The 17,134-nt window shown below is 37.9% G+C and overlaps 1 protein-coding gene across 2 annotated transcripts in view; it reads right to left on the bottom strand.

The window, feature by feature from the left end:
* The window catches only part of PTGES2 (prostaglandin E synthase 2), a 39,385-nt gene that overhangs the window by 16,258 nt on the left and 5,993 nt on the right, over positions 1 to 17,134 (bottom strand). For both annotated transcript variants that reach the window (XM_074211064.1, XM_074211065.1), the window contains exon 7: positions 1 to 17,134. This exon is cut by the window's left edge. In XM_074211064.1, coding sequence (XP_074067165.1) covers positions 17,006 to 17,134 — 129 coding nt within the window. In that variant the 3' untranslated portion in view covers positions 1 to 17,005.

Here is a 17,134-nt window from a genome sequence, read left to right as displayed (position 1 = left end):
TTTTTCTTTTGGTTTACCTTTTTTATGCATCTCTTGAGTATTGTATTTGAAGATCGAATTTTATGTTCAGCTTTGTTTTTTAATGAGAAAAGTTTGAAAGTCCCCTCTATCATTGAATATCATCTTTTCCCCTGAAAGAGTATGCTGAATTTTACAGGTTAGTTGATTCATGGTTGTAATCCAAGCTTCTTTATCCTCTGGAGTATCATATTCTAGGTCCTCTGATCCTTTAATATTGAGTTTGCTAAATCCTGTGTAATCCTGACTGTGGCTCCTTTGTATTTGAATTATTTCTTTCTGACTACTTGCAATATTTTCTCCTTTAGCTGATAATTCTAGAATTCGGCTCTAAGATTCCTTAGATTTTTTTTTTTGGCATCTCTTTCAGGAGGTGATTGGTAGATTCTTTCAAGAAGTACTTTAGTGGGGTGGCTAGATGGTGCAGTGGATAGAGCACTGCCCTGGAGTCAGGAGTACCTGAGTTCAAATCCGGCCTTAGACACTTAATAATTACCTAGCTGTGTGGCCTTGGGTAAGCCACTTAACCCCACTGCCTTACAAAAACATTAAAAAAATTAAAATTAAAAAAAAGAAGTACTTTAGGGCTGTTTTCCATGATAATTTTCCTGAAAGATACTGTGCAGGTTCTTATTTTGATCGTGGCATTCAGGTAGTTAAATTATTCTTAAATTATCTCCTCTAGATCTATTTTTCAGCTTTGTCATTTTTCCACTTGTTCAATTCTAATTTTTAAGATTTTGTTTTCTTCACTTAGTTTTTGTATCCCTTTTCCCATTTGACCAATTCTACTTTTAAAGGTGTTTTCTTCTGATTGGTCAATATGACTAATAAGGAAAATGATCAATGTTGGAGGGTATGTGGGAAAACTGGGACACTAATGTATTGCTGGTGGAATTGTGAACTGATCCAGTCTTTCTGGAGAGCAATTTGGCATTATGCCCACAGAGTGATAAAATGATATATACCCTTTGATCTAGTAATATCACTACTAGGTCTATATCCAAAGAGATAACAAAAAAGGTAAAAAATCCACATTTACAAAAATATTTATAGCAACTATTTTTGTAGTGGCAAAGAATTGGATATTGAGGGGATGCCCAGTAATTGAAGAATGACAAAATGACTCATGGTATATGAATGTGATGGAGCACTATCATGAGAGATGGGACTTCAGAATAGCCTGGAAGTGAGCAGAACCAGAACATTATACACACTAACAGCAACACTGGGTGATGATCAATATGATGGGCTTGCACATGTCAGCAATGTAATAATCAAACACAATTCTAAAAGACTTGTCCATTATAGAGTTTAAATGTAGATCAAATCTTCAATTTTTAGAAGTTGTTTTATGCATTGTATTTTTTTCTAATTTTTTTCCCCATTTGGATTTTATTCTTCTTTCACATAATGATTAATATGGATCGATGTTTAGCATGTTTATACATGCACAGCTTATATTATTGGTTTCTATCAAGGAGAGGGAGGAAAGGAGATAGGGAGGGAGAAAAGCTGTAAAACTCAAAATCTTGCCAAAAAATGATTGTTGAAATCTACCATTTCATGTGGTTGGAAAAATAAATAAATATTTCATTGAAAAAATAATAAAGGTATTATCCTTTTCAATTTTGTGCTTCCTTTTCCAATTTTTTGTCTCCTGAATAACTCTCATTATTATTTTTCCTCTATCTCTATTACTTGTTTTTTAAAAATCCCTTTTGAGCTCTTCCAGGAGGACTTTTGGGATTTGAGATCAATTCGTAGTCCCCTTTGCAATTTCACATGTAAGTATTTTGTCACTGCTTTCTTCTTCTGAGATGGCATTTTGATCTTCCCTGTCACCATAGTAGCTTTCTATAATTAGAGTTTGGTTTTTTTGCTCATTTTAAAAGCTCTGCTCCTGGGGCACAGCTTTTTGTCCTTGGGGCCAGTCTTTCCATCCTGGCACCTCAGGTGCTCGGCAGCTCACTCCCTGTATTAGGGTAGCTCAACCCCCTGTTGCATGGTGTTCTGGATCTCACAGTGTGCCTTCTGCACTGGGGCTGGGGTCCTCATTGCTGGTCTGCTGTGCCACTGGCCTTCTGAGCCAGAACAAGGGGCTTCACTTTCTGATCTGCCCTGTGGCTAAAAGCCTTCCATTGGTTTCCTTTTGCTTTTGCTGAGCTGTGCTCTCCATATAAGATATATAGATAAGACATAACTTTCCTCAACCCCCTCTAAGGTATCTTGAACTGAAAAGTTGTTTTCATTGTCTTTTTGTGGGTTCTGTCATTCCAGAGACTGTTTGGAGGCTTCATTTAAAGTTGTTTCAAAGGGAAAAGCTCAGGGAACTTCCTAGCTTTCCTCCATCCTCTTGACTTTGCCCAGGAAGTTCCTCCCAAGATTCTAATTTCTTTCTTGACTCATTCAGGAACATCTTTAATGTTTTCAGACATTGAAATATCTTGGTAGCCATCTTCCTTTCTGTTTGAATATCTTCTCTAGTGACTTAACTGCTTGTTTTTTTTCCTTCTGGAATCTGTGGAGGTTCATTGTCTGTTTGTCTTCTATTTCTTTTTCTTCTTTTATCCTCCTGTTGTTCATTGTCTATCTCCATTCCCTTTGTGTAAAGTACCTGGAAGCTATTGCTCAGAGCATTGGAATTCACTTTTCACTGGCTTTACTCTCTGCACAAAGTGCCTTCTGAGTGGATAAAACTGGCCCTAGTTAGATGCCAATCTCCTTTCCTTTAATCTTGGTGTAATCCTGCCCATATACTGGCCCTCTGCTCCAGTTCCTTCTGTCCTCTAGCTAAACAGTACTGCCCCAGGCAGAGTTCATTCCCATCTTCCTCTACTTCCACCTCCTCAGAAAGTGAGTAGAAGTGAGTTTTTTTGCTTGTGCCACACAACAACTGGATGAGGGCAGGGGCAGTGTGCTAGCAGAGATCATATATCCACAAGGAAGTTGCTGAATGGATCTTAGAATACAAGCCAGTGTGTTGAGATGTGTGCCCTGCCAAAGAAGGGGGCTTGTGATGGAGTGCTAAGAGACCATTCTATGGATTAGTGTTCTCTGCTATTAATTCACAAAGTTGCTAACTTGCTAAACTTCTTGCTGCCTTGACCTGTGGGAACAGTTATCATTCTTCTAATTTTGAATGTAATTACTCTTTTTAAAATTTTTTTTATTTATTTAAGGCAATGTTAAGAGTCTTACGCAAGTTAGGCAATTATTAAGTGTCTGAGGCCAGATTTGAACTCCTGACTCCAGGGCCCATGCTTTATTCATTGAGCCAGCCAAACTGGCCCTGAGCATAATTACTCTTTTGGGGAACTGAAGAAAATATCCAGTTCTCTATTTTATTGGTCACATGACCCAGAAATTCCCTTTCCAACTGAATCTATGATCCTCCAAAATGCCAGAGGGGACAAAGGCATATAGGTACATTAATGCACTGTTGGTGGAGTTGTGAAGTCCAACCATTCTGGAAAGCAACTTGGAACTATATCTAAAAAGTAATTATACTGTGCATATCCTTTACCAAGCAATATAGTCACTACATCTATATCCCAAAGAGGTCAAAGAAAAAAGAAAGAGACCCCAAAATATTCATTGCAGTTATTTTTGTGATAGCATGGAACTGGAAACTAAGGATATGTCTATCAATTGAAGAAATGGTCAAACAAGTTATGATATAGAAATGGGATGGAATACTATTGTGCTGTAAGAAATGAGGAAGGGAATTGTTTCAGAAATCAAAATTTGTATGGGAAAGCTCATAGGAACTGATGTAAAGTGAAGTGAGCTGAGCTATGAAAGACATATTTCTGATGAATACAATGACCCACCATAATTACAATGAATGATAAAAAATCCTCTCCATCTCCAGATAGAGACCTGATGGTTGCAGAGTGCATTTTTTTCTCTTTCTTTCCCTTTTTTGTTCCCTTTGACACTATGATCAATGTTGCAAAAGAAAGCAAATGAGAACAGATTAAGATTGAATGGGAAACTTGTGAAAAGTTTCATCAAAAGGTAAGATAGAAATCAAATCCATTTTCTCTCTCTTTCCCTTTCCTTCCCTTAAGGGACTGCCATCCCCCAAAATACAATCAATCAATCAGTATCTATTTATGTGAGGCACAGTCCCTACTTTTAATCCTTCCATGACTTTCAGGTGCTGGGGAATTTCTCTCCAAAACAAGGTTGGTCAAGGTGCTTGAATATTTCACGGAATAGTTTTAAAATTTCTCCTTAATTTTCTATGCACAATAAAAATGTATGAGATCATAGTGTGGATTGCCTATGTATGATAAATCCACACATCAGACTGAAGGAAACTTCCCAGACTCAAAATAGTGCAATCATACAGATATTTCTATAATTGCTATAATTCAGAGCAATATCCAGTTTTTTCTCTCCTAGAATGAATTTCTATCTCAGCCACACAGTAGGAGAGGGAATTCCTAATCTAAGTATTTATTGTCCTAACTATATCCAGGTCAGTGGTTTGAGTGGACCACCACCTTGTGGACAGACTATATACTACATTCCTTTTCTAGTTGAAGAATTGACAGCTTCCTTTTCCACAGAATTGTTCATCCTTCTTTAAGAGTATCAGTGCATCAGAAGATCCTGAATTGCAAATGAATAGGATTTAAGTGAAGCAGAACTATGCAAAGTCATCAGCCTTACTCTCCTCAGTGGCAAAATGACTAATGATGCTGCTGGTGCAGTGGGAAACCTTGATCTTTTCAAGCTAAAGTCTTTTCCAGGTCTCAGTTTGGAAGAGGCAACATACATTCAGTAATTAAAAGCTTTCAGTTTCTAACCTGTAAACGTGCACATAGTAGAGCTCATGATCTGTGTGTTTTGTTGTTGCTGTTGCAACAACTTTCAGTGTCACCTGGGACACAACATATACATGCAACCCTAGGTGAGTCATAGAGACAAAAAAATGGAATTCCTGCCTTCAATTAGCTTACATTTTACTGGAACACAACAATTACACAAGTAAATAGAAAGAATAAAAAGAACTCCTAACCAACTCTACTTATGAAATTCAACTTTCCTCTCCAAAGTCTAGTTCAAAAGTCATTTCCGCCATGGAGCTTTCTTTTATTATTTCTGTCTGGGTTGAATTTATCTCTGATAAAATATTATAATCCCTTGATGTGCTTCTTTTACAAAACACATGTTATGAACTGATGCTGAGTGAGATGAGCAGAAGCAGAAAAACACTGTACACCCTAACAGCAACATCAGGGTAATGATCAACCTTGATGGACTTGCTCATCCATCAGTGCAACAACCAGGGACAATTTTGGGCTACCTGCAATGGAGAATACCATCTGTATCTAAAGAAAGAATTATGGACTTTGAACAAAGACCAAAGACTAATATCTTCAAATTAGGAAAAAAATCCGTTATCTTATTATGTAATTTTACTATCTCATACTTTATTTTTCTTCCTTAAAGATATGATTTCTCTGTCATCACATTCAGCTGAGATCAATGTATAACATGAAACCAATATAAAGACTAATAGAATGCCTTCTGTGTGTGGGGGGGGAAGCAAGAATGGGGGAAAATTGTAAAACTCAAAATAAATAAAATCTTTCTTAAAAAAAACAAAAAAGATAGGAAAAGTCAAATTTAAAGAGACTGTGGCCACAGAGGTATACTAATACTTTGTTGGTGGAGTTATAAATTAGTATAATGATGTTAGAAGCAATTTGGAATTATTCAAATAAAGTGACTAAAGAGTGCAAAAAAAAAAAAAACCCTAAAAAACCCACAGCATGTTATGCCTTGTATTGAAGTTAACTATCGTAACATTTACAATTCCTTTTCACTGTGTGTTGCTGTTTCCAAAGCACCTTCACTTCCATTATTTCATTCATTCTTGACCAATACTCTTGTCTGATTGATAAGGTAGGAATGATTGGGACTTAGACCCTAAGACTCTTTCCACTTCCCTGAATGCTATATTCTCTTGCTACACAGTAGATTATAATAGAGGTGTGGGCTAGATGAAATCCAAACTAAAGTTCTTTCTAATTTTTTCATCTTATGATTTATGACCTAATATTATTGAATATTCTATGACACTTCTCTTTCTTTTTCCTACATCTTGGTAACTCCTATTTATTTCCCTTAACTGAATTATCATTTCTGTTCCTCCCAATAAGCATATATATTTCCCAAGATTCTATTATAGGTTTTCTATAAGCACTTTCTTGATGATCTCATTAGTTCCAATAAGTTCAAGGACCATATCTATACCAATGATTACTAAATACACTTATCAAATCCCATTCTCTTTCCTGAGCTCCAGTCTCACACCCCTAGCTTCTTGAAGATCATCCACCTGGATGTCTATTGTAAGTCTATTATAAGTGATCTTAATCTGGGAACTGGGAACATTTAAAAATTTTTTTATCTGTAGCTCAATATAGTTTATTTCCTTTGTAATACTACATATTTTAAACATGTAAAAGCAAAATCCTAAAAAGAATTGTTTGGGTTTCAACAGACAGCCAAAGAAGTCCATGATACAAAACAAGTCACGATCCCCTATCCTATTGGTATTTCAAACTTATTATGTGAGTATGGGGCTACAGGCCAACAAGATGGAACATTTTTCCCCAATGCTTTTAAGAAAGAAAACAAATTCAACCATTTCTATGGTCTCTAATTATCAAGAGCTCTCTAACAAGGCAACAACCTAATAAATTAATAATAGAGAAGATTAACTCTAATCCTTAAGGCATGCAATCAACTTTCCCTTTCCCACTGCACTCCTTGCTCTAGTTAGGCTTCACAATCCAATCCATGAACTTCCAACAGAATTCAACCTTGATCCTTCTACCTTCTCCTGACCCAATGTAAGCAGGAAGGGTACTCTTACTGAGACTTCTGGTTAAAAAAAAAGGCTGGTAAAAAAAGAATTTCATTTTGTCAGAGAAGGTTGAGACAACTTTGAAGTCTAACTCCTGGGGAAGTTGCCATTAAAGAACAAAGAGTCAGAAAGTGAGCAACATGGGGTGGCTAGGTGGCACAGTGGATAGAGCACTGGCCTTGGAGTCAGGAGTACCTGAGTTCAAGTCTGACCTCAGACACTTAATAATTACCTAGCTGTGTGGCCTTGGGCAAGCCACTTAACCCCATTACCTTGCAAAAACTAAAAAAAAAAAAAAAAAAAAAAAGTGAGCAACAGGGGAATATAAGGAAAAAAGGCTGAAATGACCAAAGATCTCAGAAGGAAGGAAATTTAGTCAAACACCTTGAACATAAGCAGATAAACCAAACCAAAAGATACTGTGATAACAAAAAGGAACATGGTCTACAGAACATCCAAATAAGTCATAGATCTCTGAATAAATATTAAAAGACAAGGGATGGGGCAGCTAGGTGGCACAGTGGATAGAGCACCCAGCCCTGGAGTCAGTAGTGCCTGAATTCGAATCTGGCCTCAAACACTTAGTAATTACCTAGCTGTGTGGCCTTGGGCAAGCCACTTAACCCCATTTGCCTTGCAAAAAAAAAAAAAAAAGACAAGGGAAAATAAAACAATACCTAATGATCAATACCCTGTGCCCAAGAAATCATGGAATCACATCCAAATGTTCACAAATGGCCCAAGAGAGAAAGAAGAATTGTGAAAAAAGAATGTATGACTTCTTGTTAGAAGACTATAAAATCAAACAAATAGGAAAAATGTGAATCCATGGTGATAAATCTCATCAAAGAAACAAAAAAGATGATAACCAATTGGGAGAGAAATGAAGAATGACCTGAAAGAAGAAAAGCCCAAAAAGCAATAAGATTGAAAGAAAATTTGATTTCTATATAAGCAAAGTATAATGATTTCAAAGACAGACTGTAGAAGCAACTAAAGGATTATGGGTCTCCCAGAAGAACTTGATATGAAAATATCATGAAGAACAAATTAATATTATAATGAAAGAAATAATATAAGAAAACCAAACTTGTGAAAATAAAAAACAGTGTCGAATGAAAAAAGTCCACAAATTGCCTCCAGACACACACACACACACACACACACACACACACACACACACACACAGAGACAATATCTTATGGTACAAATGCTAAGATAAATAGTGACTAAGTTTAATAATAGAAAGATTGATTGTGGAGTGAATAGAGGACCAGCTCTGGAGTCAGAAGGCCCTGAATTCAAATTTGATCTCAGACACCTGATACTATCTGTGTAACCTTGGCCAAGTCATTTGATTTCCTCACATCCAGGACTATCTCCAGTCATCCTGATCCATACTGCCCTCTAGACCTGATGACTCCAGAGGAGAAAATGAGGTTGATGACTTATCATAGTACCCCCTCACTCAAATCCAAATCACTTGCTTGTTATGGCATCACCTCCCTGAAGCTATGGACTTCTTCAAGAATGAATGACAAAAAAAAAAAAGACAAAAAAAAAGAATGAATGACAAACATCATCTTCAAAAGTCATGAAATGAATCTAAAAAAACCATCATCATTTACATTTAATATATAAAATATAAAGTATATCTACATATAATAAAATCTAAGAGGAAGTTAGTAAAAGAATTCCATTCAAAATAACTACAAAATGAATAAAATATCTGAGATTTAATTTATCAAGTTACATAGAACCATAAACTATAACTATAAAACACCCTTACACAAGTAAAAGAAAATTTAAATAATTGGAGAGTGGTTCATGGTTGGACCTCATCAGGAAAATGAATATGGAGAAGTCAGAGAAATGTTAGAAAATCTGTATGTACTATTGCAGGGAACAGAGTCATGGGGACAATCAATATGATTAGTAACAATAAGGTAAAGAACTGAAAGGCAACCAAAACCAAGCACAGCTAGTTGTGAAGCCTGAAAGCTGGTGGTTGAGAGCAAGTGACCCCAAATATTAAAGTAATAGGTATGTTGCTGAATGTCATACTGAGGCAGTTTAAAAAACAGATTGAACCCTCTCCAAGGTTCCCTCACTTTCTTTCCCATAAGGTATGGAAAGACCCCAGTCTTGTAGAAGAAAGAGACTGCAAGTCAAACTACTGAATTGAAAGGGAAGAGAGGAATACAGGGACAGGGGAAAGAGAATGAGCATGTATTTGATGTGCCTAAGATGTGCCAGGCACTTTGTTGAGCACTTTACAAATATTATCTTACTTGATCCTCACAACAACCCAGTGAAGTAAGTGTTATTTTGGTTTCTTTAATTTTATTTTTGCAAATACAAGCAAAAGTAGTTTTTAGTATTCATCCATTTGCAAGTTTATGAGGTCCACAATTTGGTAGGTTTTGTTTTTATCCCAATTTAATAGTTAGAGAAATGGAGATGATTAGTTAAGTGATTTGTCCAAGGTCAAATAAGGAGGAAGTTTCTGATTCTGGATTTGAATTCAGGACTTTCTAACTCCCAACCCAATATTCTATGTACAGTGCCTCTTAACTGTATAAGAGAAGCAGGGTCCTTGGGGAAAACTGCTTCCTGAGCTAATGGGGAGATTGGAAAAGCTTCCTACTAGGGAAAATGAACAATGGCTCTCCTCTGCCAAAAATTCTGGGAAATTTTGTTCCCCTGGGTGTGAGCTCAATTGTAAATGCTGGGTTGGCTGCAGCCTGCAATGGAGATGGCTGGCCCGAGCAGCTGGCCAGAACTGAGTCTTTTTTTCCTCTGCTTTTCTAATTCAGATTTTCTTATATGATTTCCTGTACTCTAGACTATATTGAAAGTATGTTTCCTTTGTGTCACATGAATGGGAAAGGAGATAGAAATCTTAATGGGAAAATGAGACCTAAATGGGAAAAAATAATGCCCCAAATTTGTGATAAGCTTGTGGAATGCTCAATTATAGTGGGTTTTTACTATTAAACTGGAGAGGAGCCTAGGCATTCCTAGGGGTCAAAGAGACATTGGAGAGGTTTTTGCTTGCTGATGAGATGACTTCTTAAATCCTTTGCAACCACAGCATCCTAGGGTCATAGATTTAGAACTATAAGAGACCACAGAAGTTATAGAGGTAACTATTGGGGAAAACTCCCCAAAAGTAGGAATTTTTTAATATTAATAAATGGTAAAAACCAAATTAGGTTAAAAGTTCATTTATTGATATTAGCTAAGTCTTCAGCTAACCTGCATGGGAACAGAGTTCCTACAGATGGGTGTTTACCCTTGACTTAACACTACCCATCAGGATTCTCAGGCTGTCATCCTCAATTTCATCTCCCTTCCATAGTCCAACTCCTAGAAAGGACCAGCTACTCTTGCTCATTGCTCCATGGCCCCTTTCACTTTCCAGTTACTTGCAATCTAGATCCCAAGCCTAGTACTGAACTGCTCTGAGGTTACCACAGATTTCTTCACTGCTAGGTGCTCACCCTTTCTTACCTTTTGGCAGTTTGGGACATATTAGAACACCTATCTCTCCTTGGTTTCCATATTACTGCTGTTTCTTGGTTCTCCTTCAACCCATCTGGAAGATCTAATTAGTCTCCTCTTTCCCACCAACTGGATGTCCTCTAAGGCTTTGTCCTAGCCCCTCTTCTTTCTCTCTACATTCTCTTCCCCACTGAGCTCAACAGCTCTCATGAGCTTGTTGTCTCTACTTGGGTGATGCCTAGGTTGGTATATCCAATCCCTTTAGCTCCCATCCTATATCCACCAATTTCTTATTTACATTCACATTTCAAATTCATCTAGAGTCCAAAATAGAACTCATGGTTCTCCTTCCCCACCCTGCCATCTCAAATTCATTTTTCATTGAGAGAAATGAAGAGATTAGGACAAGTTAACAAAATTTTAACTGAGCCATCTCTAATCTGGACACCAGAGACAGAGTGCCAGTAAATCGGATAGTGGTTTATTATTTACCATCTTTGTAAGGAACCAATTTGCAAATCATGGGATTACTTCTTACAGCCTTGGAACTCTGCCTAGCTGGAGTTCAGACAGAGAATATATATACAAACATTTTGAGGGCTTGACTGATCTTCCCAGGATAAGCCCACTATGCAGGACAATACAATGATTATATCCCTTGTGGCCATCCAAGTAGAAGTTCTGTGGGAATGGCTAGGTTGATTGAATGGTTTGGAAGTGCATTATTATTGTGAAGTACAGAACAGAACAGGGCTGATCCACTTCACTTAACACAGGTAAGCACAGTTCAGGGCAGGACCTGTCAAGATTAAAACAAATTACTACTTTGTTTTCCCTGTTTCCCAGACACAGAACCTGCCTGTGAAAGAGATATCTAGCAACTAAATTATTATTATTAAACTCATTATACATATCATATTAATCAACATGAAAATCATAATGCCTTTGACAGATAACAAGTGGTTAATTGTGGGAATTGCATGAACAATACTTTTGAGTCACATTTTGTGTCTCAGTTATAGAGCTAGCTTAGTTCTCTTCTGTACAGTTATGGGTCTAGACCAAATTCTGTCTTGTGAGAAAATTTTATTCAATTATGGAAATTGGAAGAAAACCTTATTGCATTGTTTGAAGATATTCCTGCATGGCTAGGATGCTGGACCACCTCTACCTGCTGCTTAGAAACCCTTACCTAAGAACCTAGGTTATGCTGACCAGAAACTCAGTCAGATCCAAAGACTGATGCAAGGAACTTCCTCACAATTGTTTATCTAAAGCAATTCATGTTTTATCTGAAAACTGGTCCCATACTGCTTGTTTAGTTGTTCCTTTGGTTGTTTAAAGAGACTTTGGGGAGTGGGACAGTAACTTTTCTGATTTCAGGGATTTCACTTTCCCCCTCTCAACTTGCCTTTTAATTAATTTGCCTTATTTGATTGTTTTTAATAGATAAAAGTCTGTCTCTCCCTGCATTTGAAGTCCAGGTCTAAGCTGGGTGCTTACCCTTAACTTAAATACCACTATCCATCAGGAAGTGTGATCCTCTGGCTGTCCTCCATTTCTTTTCCCTTCCATAGTTCTCTTTGGACCATAAGTTGAGAAGTTTGGTCCTAGTTTATGGGACAATTTCCATGCATTGCTTAATAAATTTTTATACTAGGACAGTTAGGTGACTTGGTGGATAAAGCACTAACCCTGGAATCATAAGAATCTGAGTTCAAAAGCAACTGTGTGACCCTGGGCAAGTCAATTAACTCAGTTGCCTTCACCAAAAAAGAAAAATCTTAAACAATCTATAAGCTCAAATAATTTTTTGCTTCCTTAGTCATCTCATCTTTCATGTATTACATTACACAAAATTCTGCCCTGGAGTCAGGAGGACCTGAGTTCAAATGTAGCCTCAGGCACTTAATAAATGCCTAGCTATATGACTTTGGGCAAATCACTGAACCCCACTGCCTTAAAAAAAAAAGAAAGAAAATTAAAGAAAAATCTACTATTTGATAAACCCAAAGACTCCAACTTCTGGGATAGGAATGTACTATTTGACAAAAACTGCTGAGAAAATTAGAAAAAAGAATAGCAGAAACTAGGCATAGACTAACATCTCACACCCTATACCAAGATGTCAAAATGGGTACAGGATTTAGACATATAGCCATAATCCAGTTAGAAGAGCAAAGAATCATTTCACTTGCAGATACATGGAGAGAAGAATTTGTGACCAAACATGTAGAGAATAATATGAAATGTAAAATGGATAATTTTGATTACATTAAATGGAAACATTTTTGCACCAAAAAACCCAGCACAATCAAGATTAGAAGAAAGCTGTGAAACACTTTTTATAACCAGTGTTTCTGATACTTTATTTCTAAAATATATAAAGGAGTCTTACTTATAAAAATACAAGTCATTCTTCAATTGACAAATGATCAAAGGATATGAACAGGCAATTTTCAAATGAAGTTATGTATAGGCATATGAAAAAATGCTTTCAATCATTATTGATTAGAGAAATGAAAATTAAAACAGCTCTGAGGGATCACCTCACACACTTATCAGATTGGTAATATGACAGAAAAAGGAAATGATAAGTGGTTGTTTTGTTGATTGTCTAGACTAAAATGTTAATAATTGATTCAACCATTCTGGAGAACAATTTGGAAATATATTCAAAGGGCTATAAAACTGTACATACCCTTTTTGGTTAGGGGCATCTAGGTGGCACAGTGGACAGAGCACTAGTCCTGGAGTCAGGAAGACCAGAGTTCAAAGCCAACCTCAGACACTTAATAATTGCCTGTGTGACATTGGGCAAGTCCCTTAATCCCATTGCCTTACAAAAACAAACAAAAAAAACTATCCCTTTGATCTAGCAATACTGCTATCAAAGAGATCACAAAAAAGGGGGAAAGACCCACATTTACAAAAATGTTCATAGCTCTTTTTGTAGTGGCAACAAATTGGAAACTGAGGGGATGCCCATCAACTGGGAAATGCCTGAACAAATTGTGGTTAATGAATGCAATAGAATATTATCTATAAGAAATGATAAGCAGGCAGATTTCAGAAAAACCTGGAAAGACTATCCATGAACTGATCCTGAGTGAAGTGAGCAGAACTAGGAGAACATTGTACCCTTTATCAGCAACACTGTGAGAGGATCAACTGATAGACTTGGCTTTTCTTAGCAATACAGTTATCAAAGACAGTTTTAAAAAACTTGTAATGGAATATCCAGAAAAATCATACTATTCTCATTTTTAAAATTTGTTTTTCGTGGGTTTTTCCTTTTGTTCTGATTCTTCTTTCACAACATGTGTAATATAGAAATATGTGTAACAGGACTGTGCATAAAATATAACCTATATCAGATTACTTGCTATCTTGGGGGGGGAGAAAACTACAAAAATGAATAACTTTCCATATAATTTGAAAAATAAATGATAATCAGGAAAAAAGTAAATTATCTATACAGATAATTTGAAAAATGAATAAAAATTTTTTAAAAAGAGACCAAGATAGACAGGAAGAGAGATAAAGTGACAGAGGCAGAGGTCACATAATTAATAATAAGCACAATGGGAACTCTAGATCTAGATTCCAAACCCAGAACGCTTGCCATTTTCCCAATCTGCTGTCTGAAACTTATAATTACAGGATAAATTATATTGAGATTTTGTTAGTGAACCCCTTAATAAATGGTATCCCTCTACGATGGCAGATGACCACAAATCCATACCTGCTTGTCATATTCTTCTAGAAATCCCACACAGATGATGTCCCTGACAAGTCACACAGTATCAGCCTTTCTCTGGGTCTTTTTCCATGGTGTGGGTTCGAGTAAAGGACAGAACAGGCCTTCTGGAGTCAGCTCCAACTGGACTATGAGCCTCAATTGTGAAATCTTCAGCTTGGCCATTTAGACCTCAGAAAAGGGAGGTTCAAATCAGGGCTCGAACTATTGTTTTGTTGATTGTCTAGACTAAAATGTTAATAATACAGGTGAAACTTAAAAGTGTGTGTGTGTGTGTGTGTGTGTGTGTGTGTGTGTGTGTGTGTGTGTGTGTGTTTGTGTGAATAATTTTTTTTTGTTGGAGAGTCTGATGTTTAAACATTTACAAGAACAATCTTTTATTGCTCAAGCTCAGCAGTTTAGTAAAAGGCTTAGGCAATGAAGTCATTACCAGACTAATAACAACTGGCATTTATAGAAGTTTTTAAGGTTGAAGAGTATTTTACACCCATTCTTTCATTTTGAGGCTCATAATACCTTTAAGCACACATGTCTTGCTGTCACTTGCACTTGCTACACTGGTGGGCTATTACTGGACATAAGCCACAGACTACTTATCCCATTAATTCAACTCTCCTTGATCTCTGGATTATCTATACCTTGGATTCTTTGGAAAGCATGCTGTTCCTGGACTTACATTTGCAACTGGGAAAAGATTTGTTTTAAGAGAGTTTTGTTCTGGGGAGCAGCCAGATCTTTAAAAGCACTTTGCAATTTTCCACATTCATTCTAACCCATTTTTCCCTTCCTGTGTCCAACTCATTGTCCTTCTTCAGTGTCTCTCCCCACTCCAATCCACCTTCCATTCAGTTGCCAAACGAATTTTCCTAAAGTGTATTGACCTATGTCACTGTTATGCTCAGTAAACTCTAATGGCGCTCTCTGACCTCCAAGATCAAGTCATCTGGTATTTAAAGTTCTTCACAACCTAGCACCTTCCTGCCTTTCCAGACTTCTTAGGCTTTATTCCTCTCCAGGAATTTGGCAAAAATCCTCCTATACAGTGCTCCTCCCCATACCCATTCTAGACTTCCTTACTGCTGCCTCAGTTTCCCTGGCTTCCTTCAAGTCCTACCTTAAATTCTACCTTCTGTCAGAGGCCTCTCAATAACCCATACTGCTAATGCCTTCCCTTCTGAGATGCACCCCACATAGTCTCTACCTAGTTCTTTATAGGTTGTCTCTGCCATCAGAATGTGAGGGCAGGGACCCTTCTTGCCTTTCTTTGTATGGTCCAGTAGTATAGTGCCTTGACAGTGTTTTAATAAATGTCTTCCTGTTAATTGATGTATGCATGACATATACCAGACAATAAGCATTTTTCATTCATCAGATTTTTTTTTTCCTGTGTGGGTGATGAGGACTATCTCTTTGGAGCCCTGTGATGCTAGGTTGCTTCCATACAAACTGGGGTATCTGGAGTGACCCATCATCAATCAGGATTCTCTTCCATCTGGACCTTGCAAACTGGATTCTCCATGATGGTAGTGGGCACCTTTGGGGAGCACACTTCTACCTCCCTTTTACATGGTTCCCTTCATCAGGGTCATTGGGGATTGGATTTGTTAAGGAATCTCAGGTAAGCTTACCATTCCCACAAGGGGCTCCTAGTGAGAGGACTTTAGGCTACCTTTCCTCTACAGTCAACAGATTTGGAACTGATAAACCATCTTGTATTCTCTGGTTCTTAACCTATAGACTGTGGAACCCTGGGGGTCCCATGGCATCTATAAGGTTAAGATTATTTTCTTCTTATTAAGATGCTTTAATTCCCAATCTGATATAGACATATTCTGTGTTAAAAACTCTTGAGGTGGGGCAGCTAGGTGGTGCAGTGGATAGAGCACCAGCCCTGGAGTCAGGAGTACCTGTGTTCAAATCCAACCTCAGACACTTAATAATTACCTAGCTGTGTGGCCTTGGGAAAGCCACTTAGCTCCATTTGCCTTGCAAAAACCTAAAAAACAAACAAAACTCTTGAGGTGAGGGGCAACAACTGGGTGGCACAGTGGATAGAGTACTGGCCTTGGAGTAAGGAGGACCTGAGTTCAAATCCATCTCAGACAATTAATATCTTAGCTGTGTGACCTTGGGCAAGTCATTTAACCCCACTGCCTTGCAAAAAAACAAAAACAGAATGTCTGTTCTAGGTTCAGTTTAGGATTTTAAAATCTAATAGACTCATGAGTATGTTATCCTTCATAATCCCATCACAAATTTGGGTCACAGTTTTGGAACAGCAAACCATTTCTTTATTGTAGACATGATTCACAACTGAGGAGGCCTCCTTCCAGGACTCTCTGAGTGAATGGAAGGATACCCAGTCCACAAAGAACCACCTGGCCCTCACATCCAAGGCCTTGGAACTTCCTAGAAAATTTCTTTAGAATCCTGTAGCTCCTCTCTCAACGTTCTAGGGCCCTTGACTGCTCTTTCCCTCCAGGACACAGACACCCAAGAGTCCAGAGAAAGTCACCAAGGTAGGCCAGGAGAGAGGTCCCTGAAGCCTTCAAGGAAGACTAAAAATAAACAGTGAAAGTCCTGGAGCTCTGAGTCGGGATCTCAACTTCCCTGGGATTGGGGCAGCCCTAAAAAAAGATTCTTTGGCTCCTTCCCCAGTTCCCCAGGCTGAGGCTTAACAGCATGCTCAGGGTTAGATCCTAGGGAGATGGAGGAGGGAAGGGGCAAAGGAGACCTTCACACACACCTCCCTGCTTGCTGGCAGGCCCCACTGTGGCTCTAGAATTCACAGGTCCCTTATACTTAGCCCCGCCATGGGAGGGAAGCACAAGGGAGAGTCAGTAGTTTCCTTGGGCTTCAGCAATGGCTTTCTCCACCCGAAGGTACCAGGGCCCAATGTGAGTGTGGCACATCATGTCCTCAAAGGCCTCCAGTCCTTCCATCACACGAAGTACGCCATACACCGC

This window comes from Macrotis lagotis, chromosome 1 (genome assembly GCF_037893015.1).
Source record: "Macrotis lagotis isolate mMagLag1 chromosome 1, bilby.v1.9.chrom.fasta, whole genome shotgun sequence".
Lineage (NCBI taxonomy): Eukaryota > Metazoa > Chordata > Mammalia > Peramelemorphia > Peramelidae > Macrotis > Macrotis lagotis.
The sequence above is the reverse complement of the archived record's forward strand: the minus strand, read 5'-3'. Positions and strand labels throughout refer to the sequence as shown.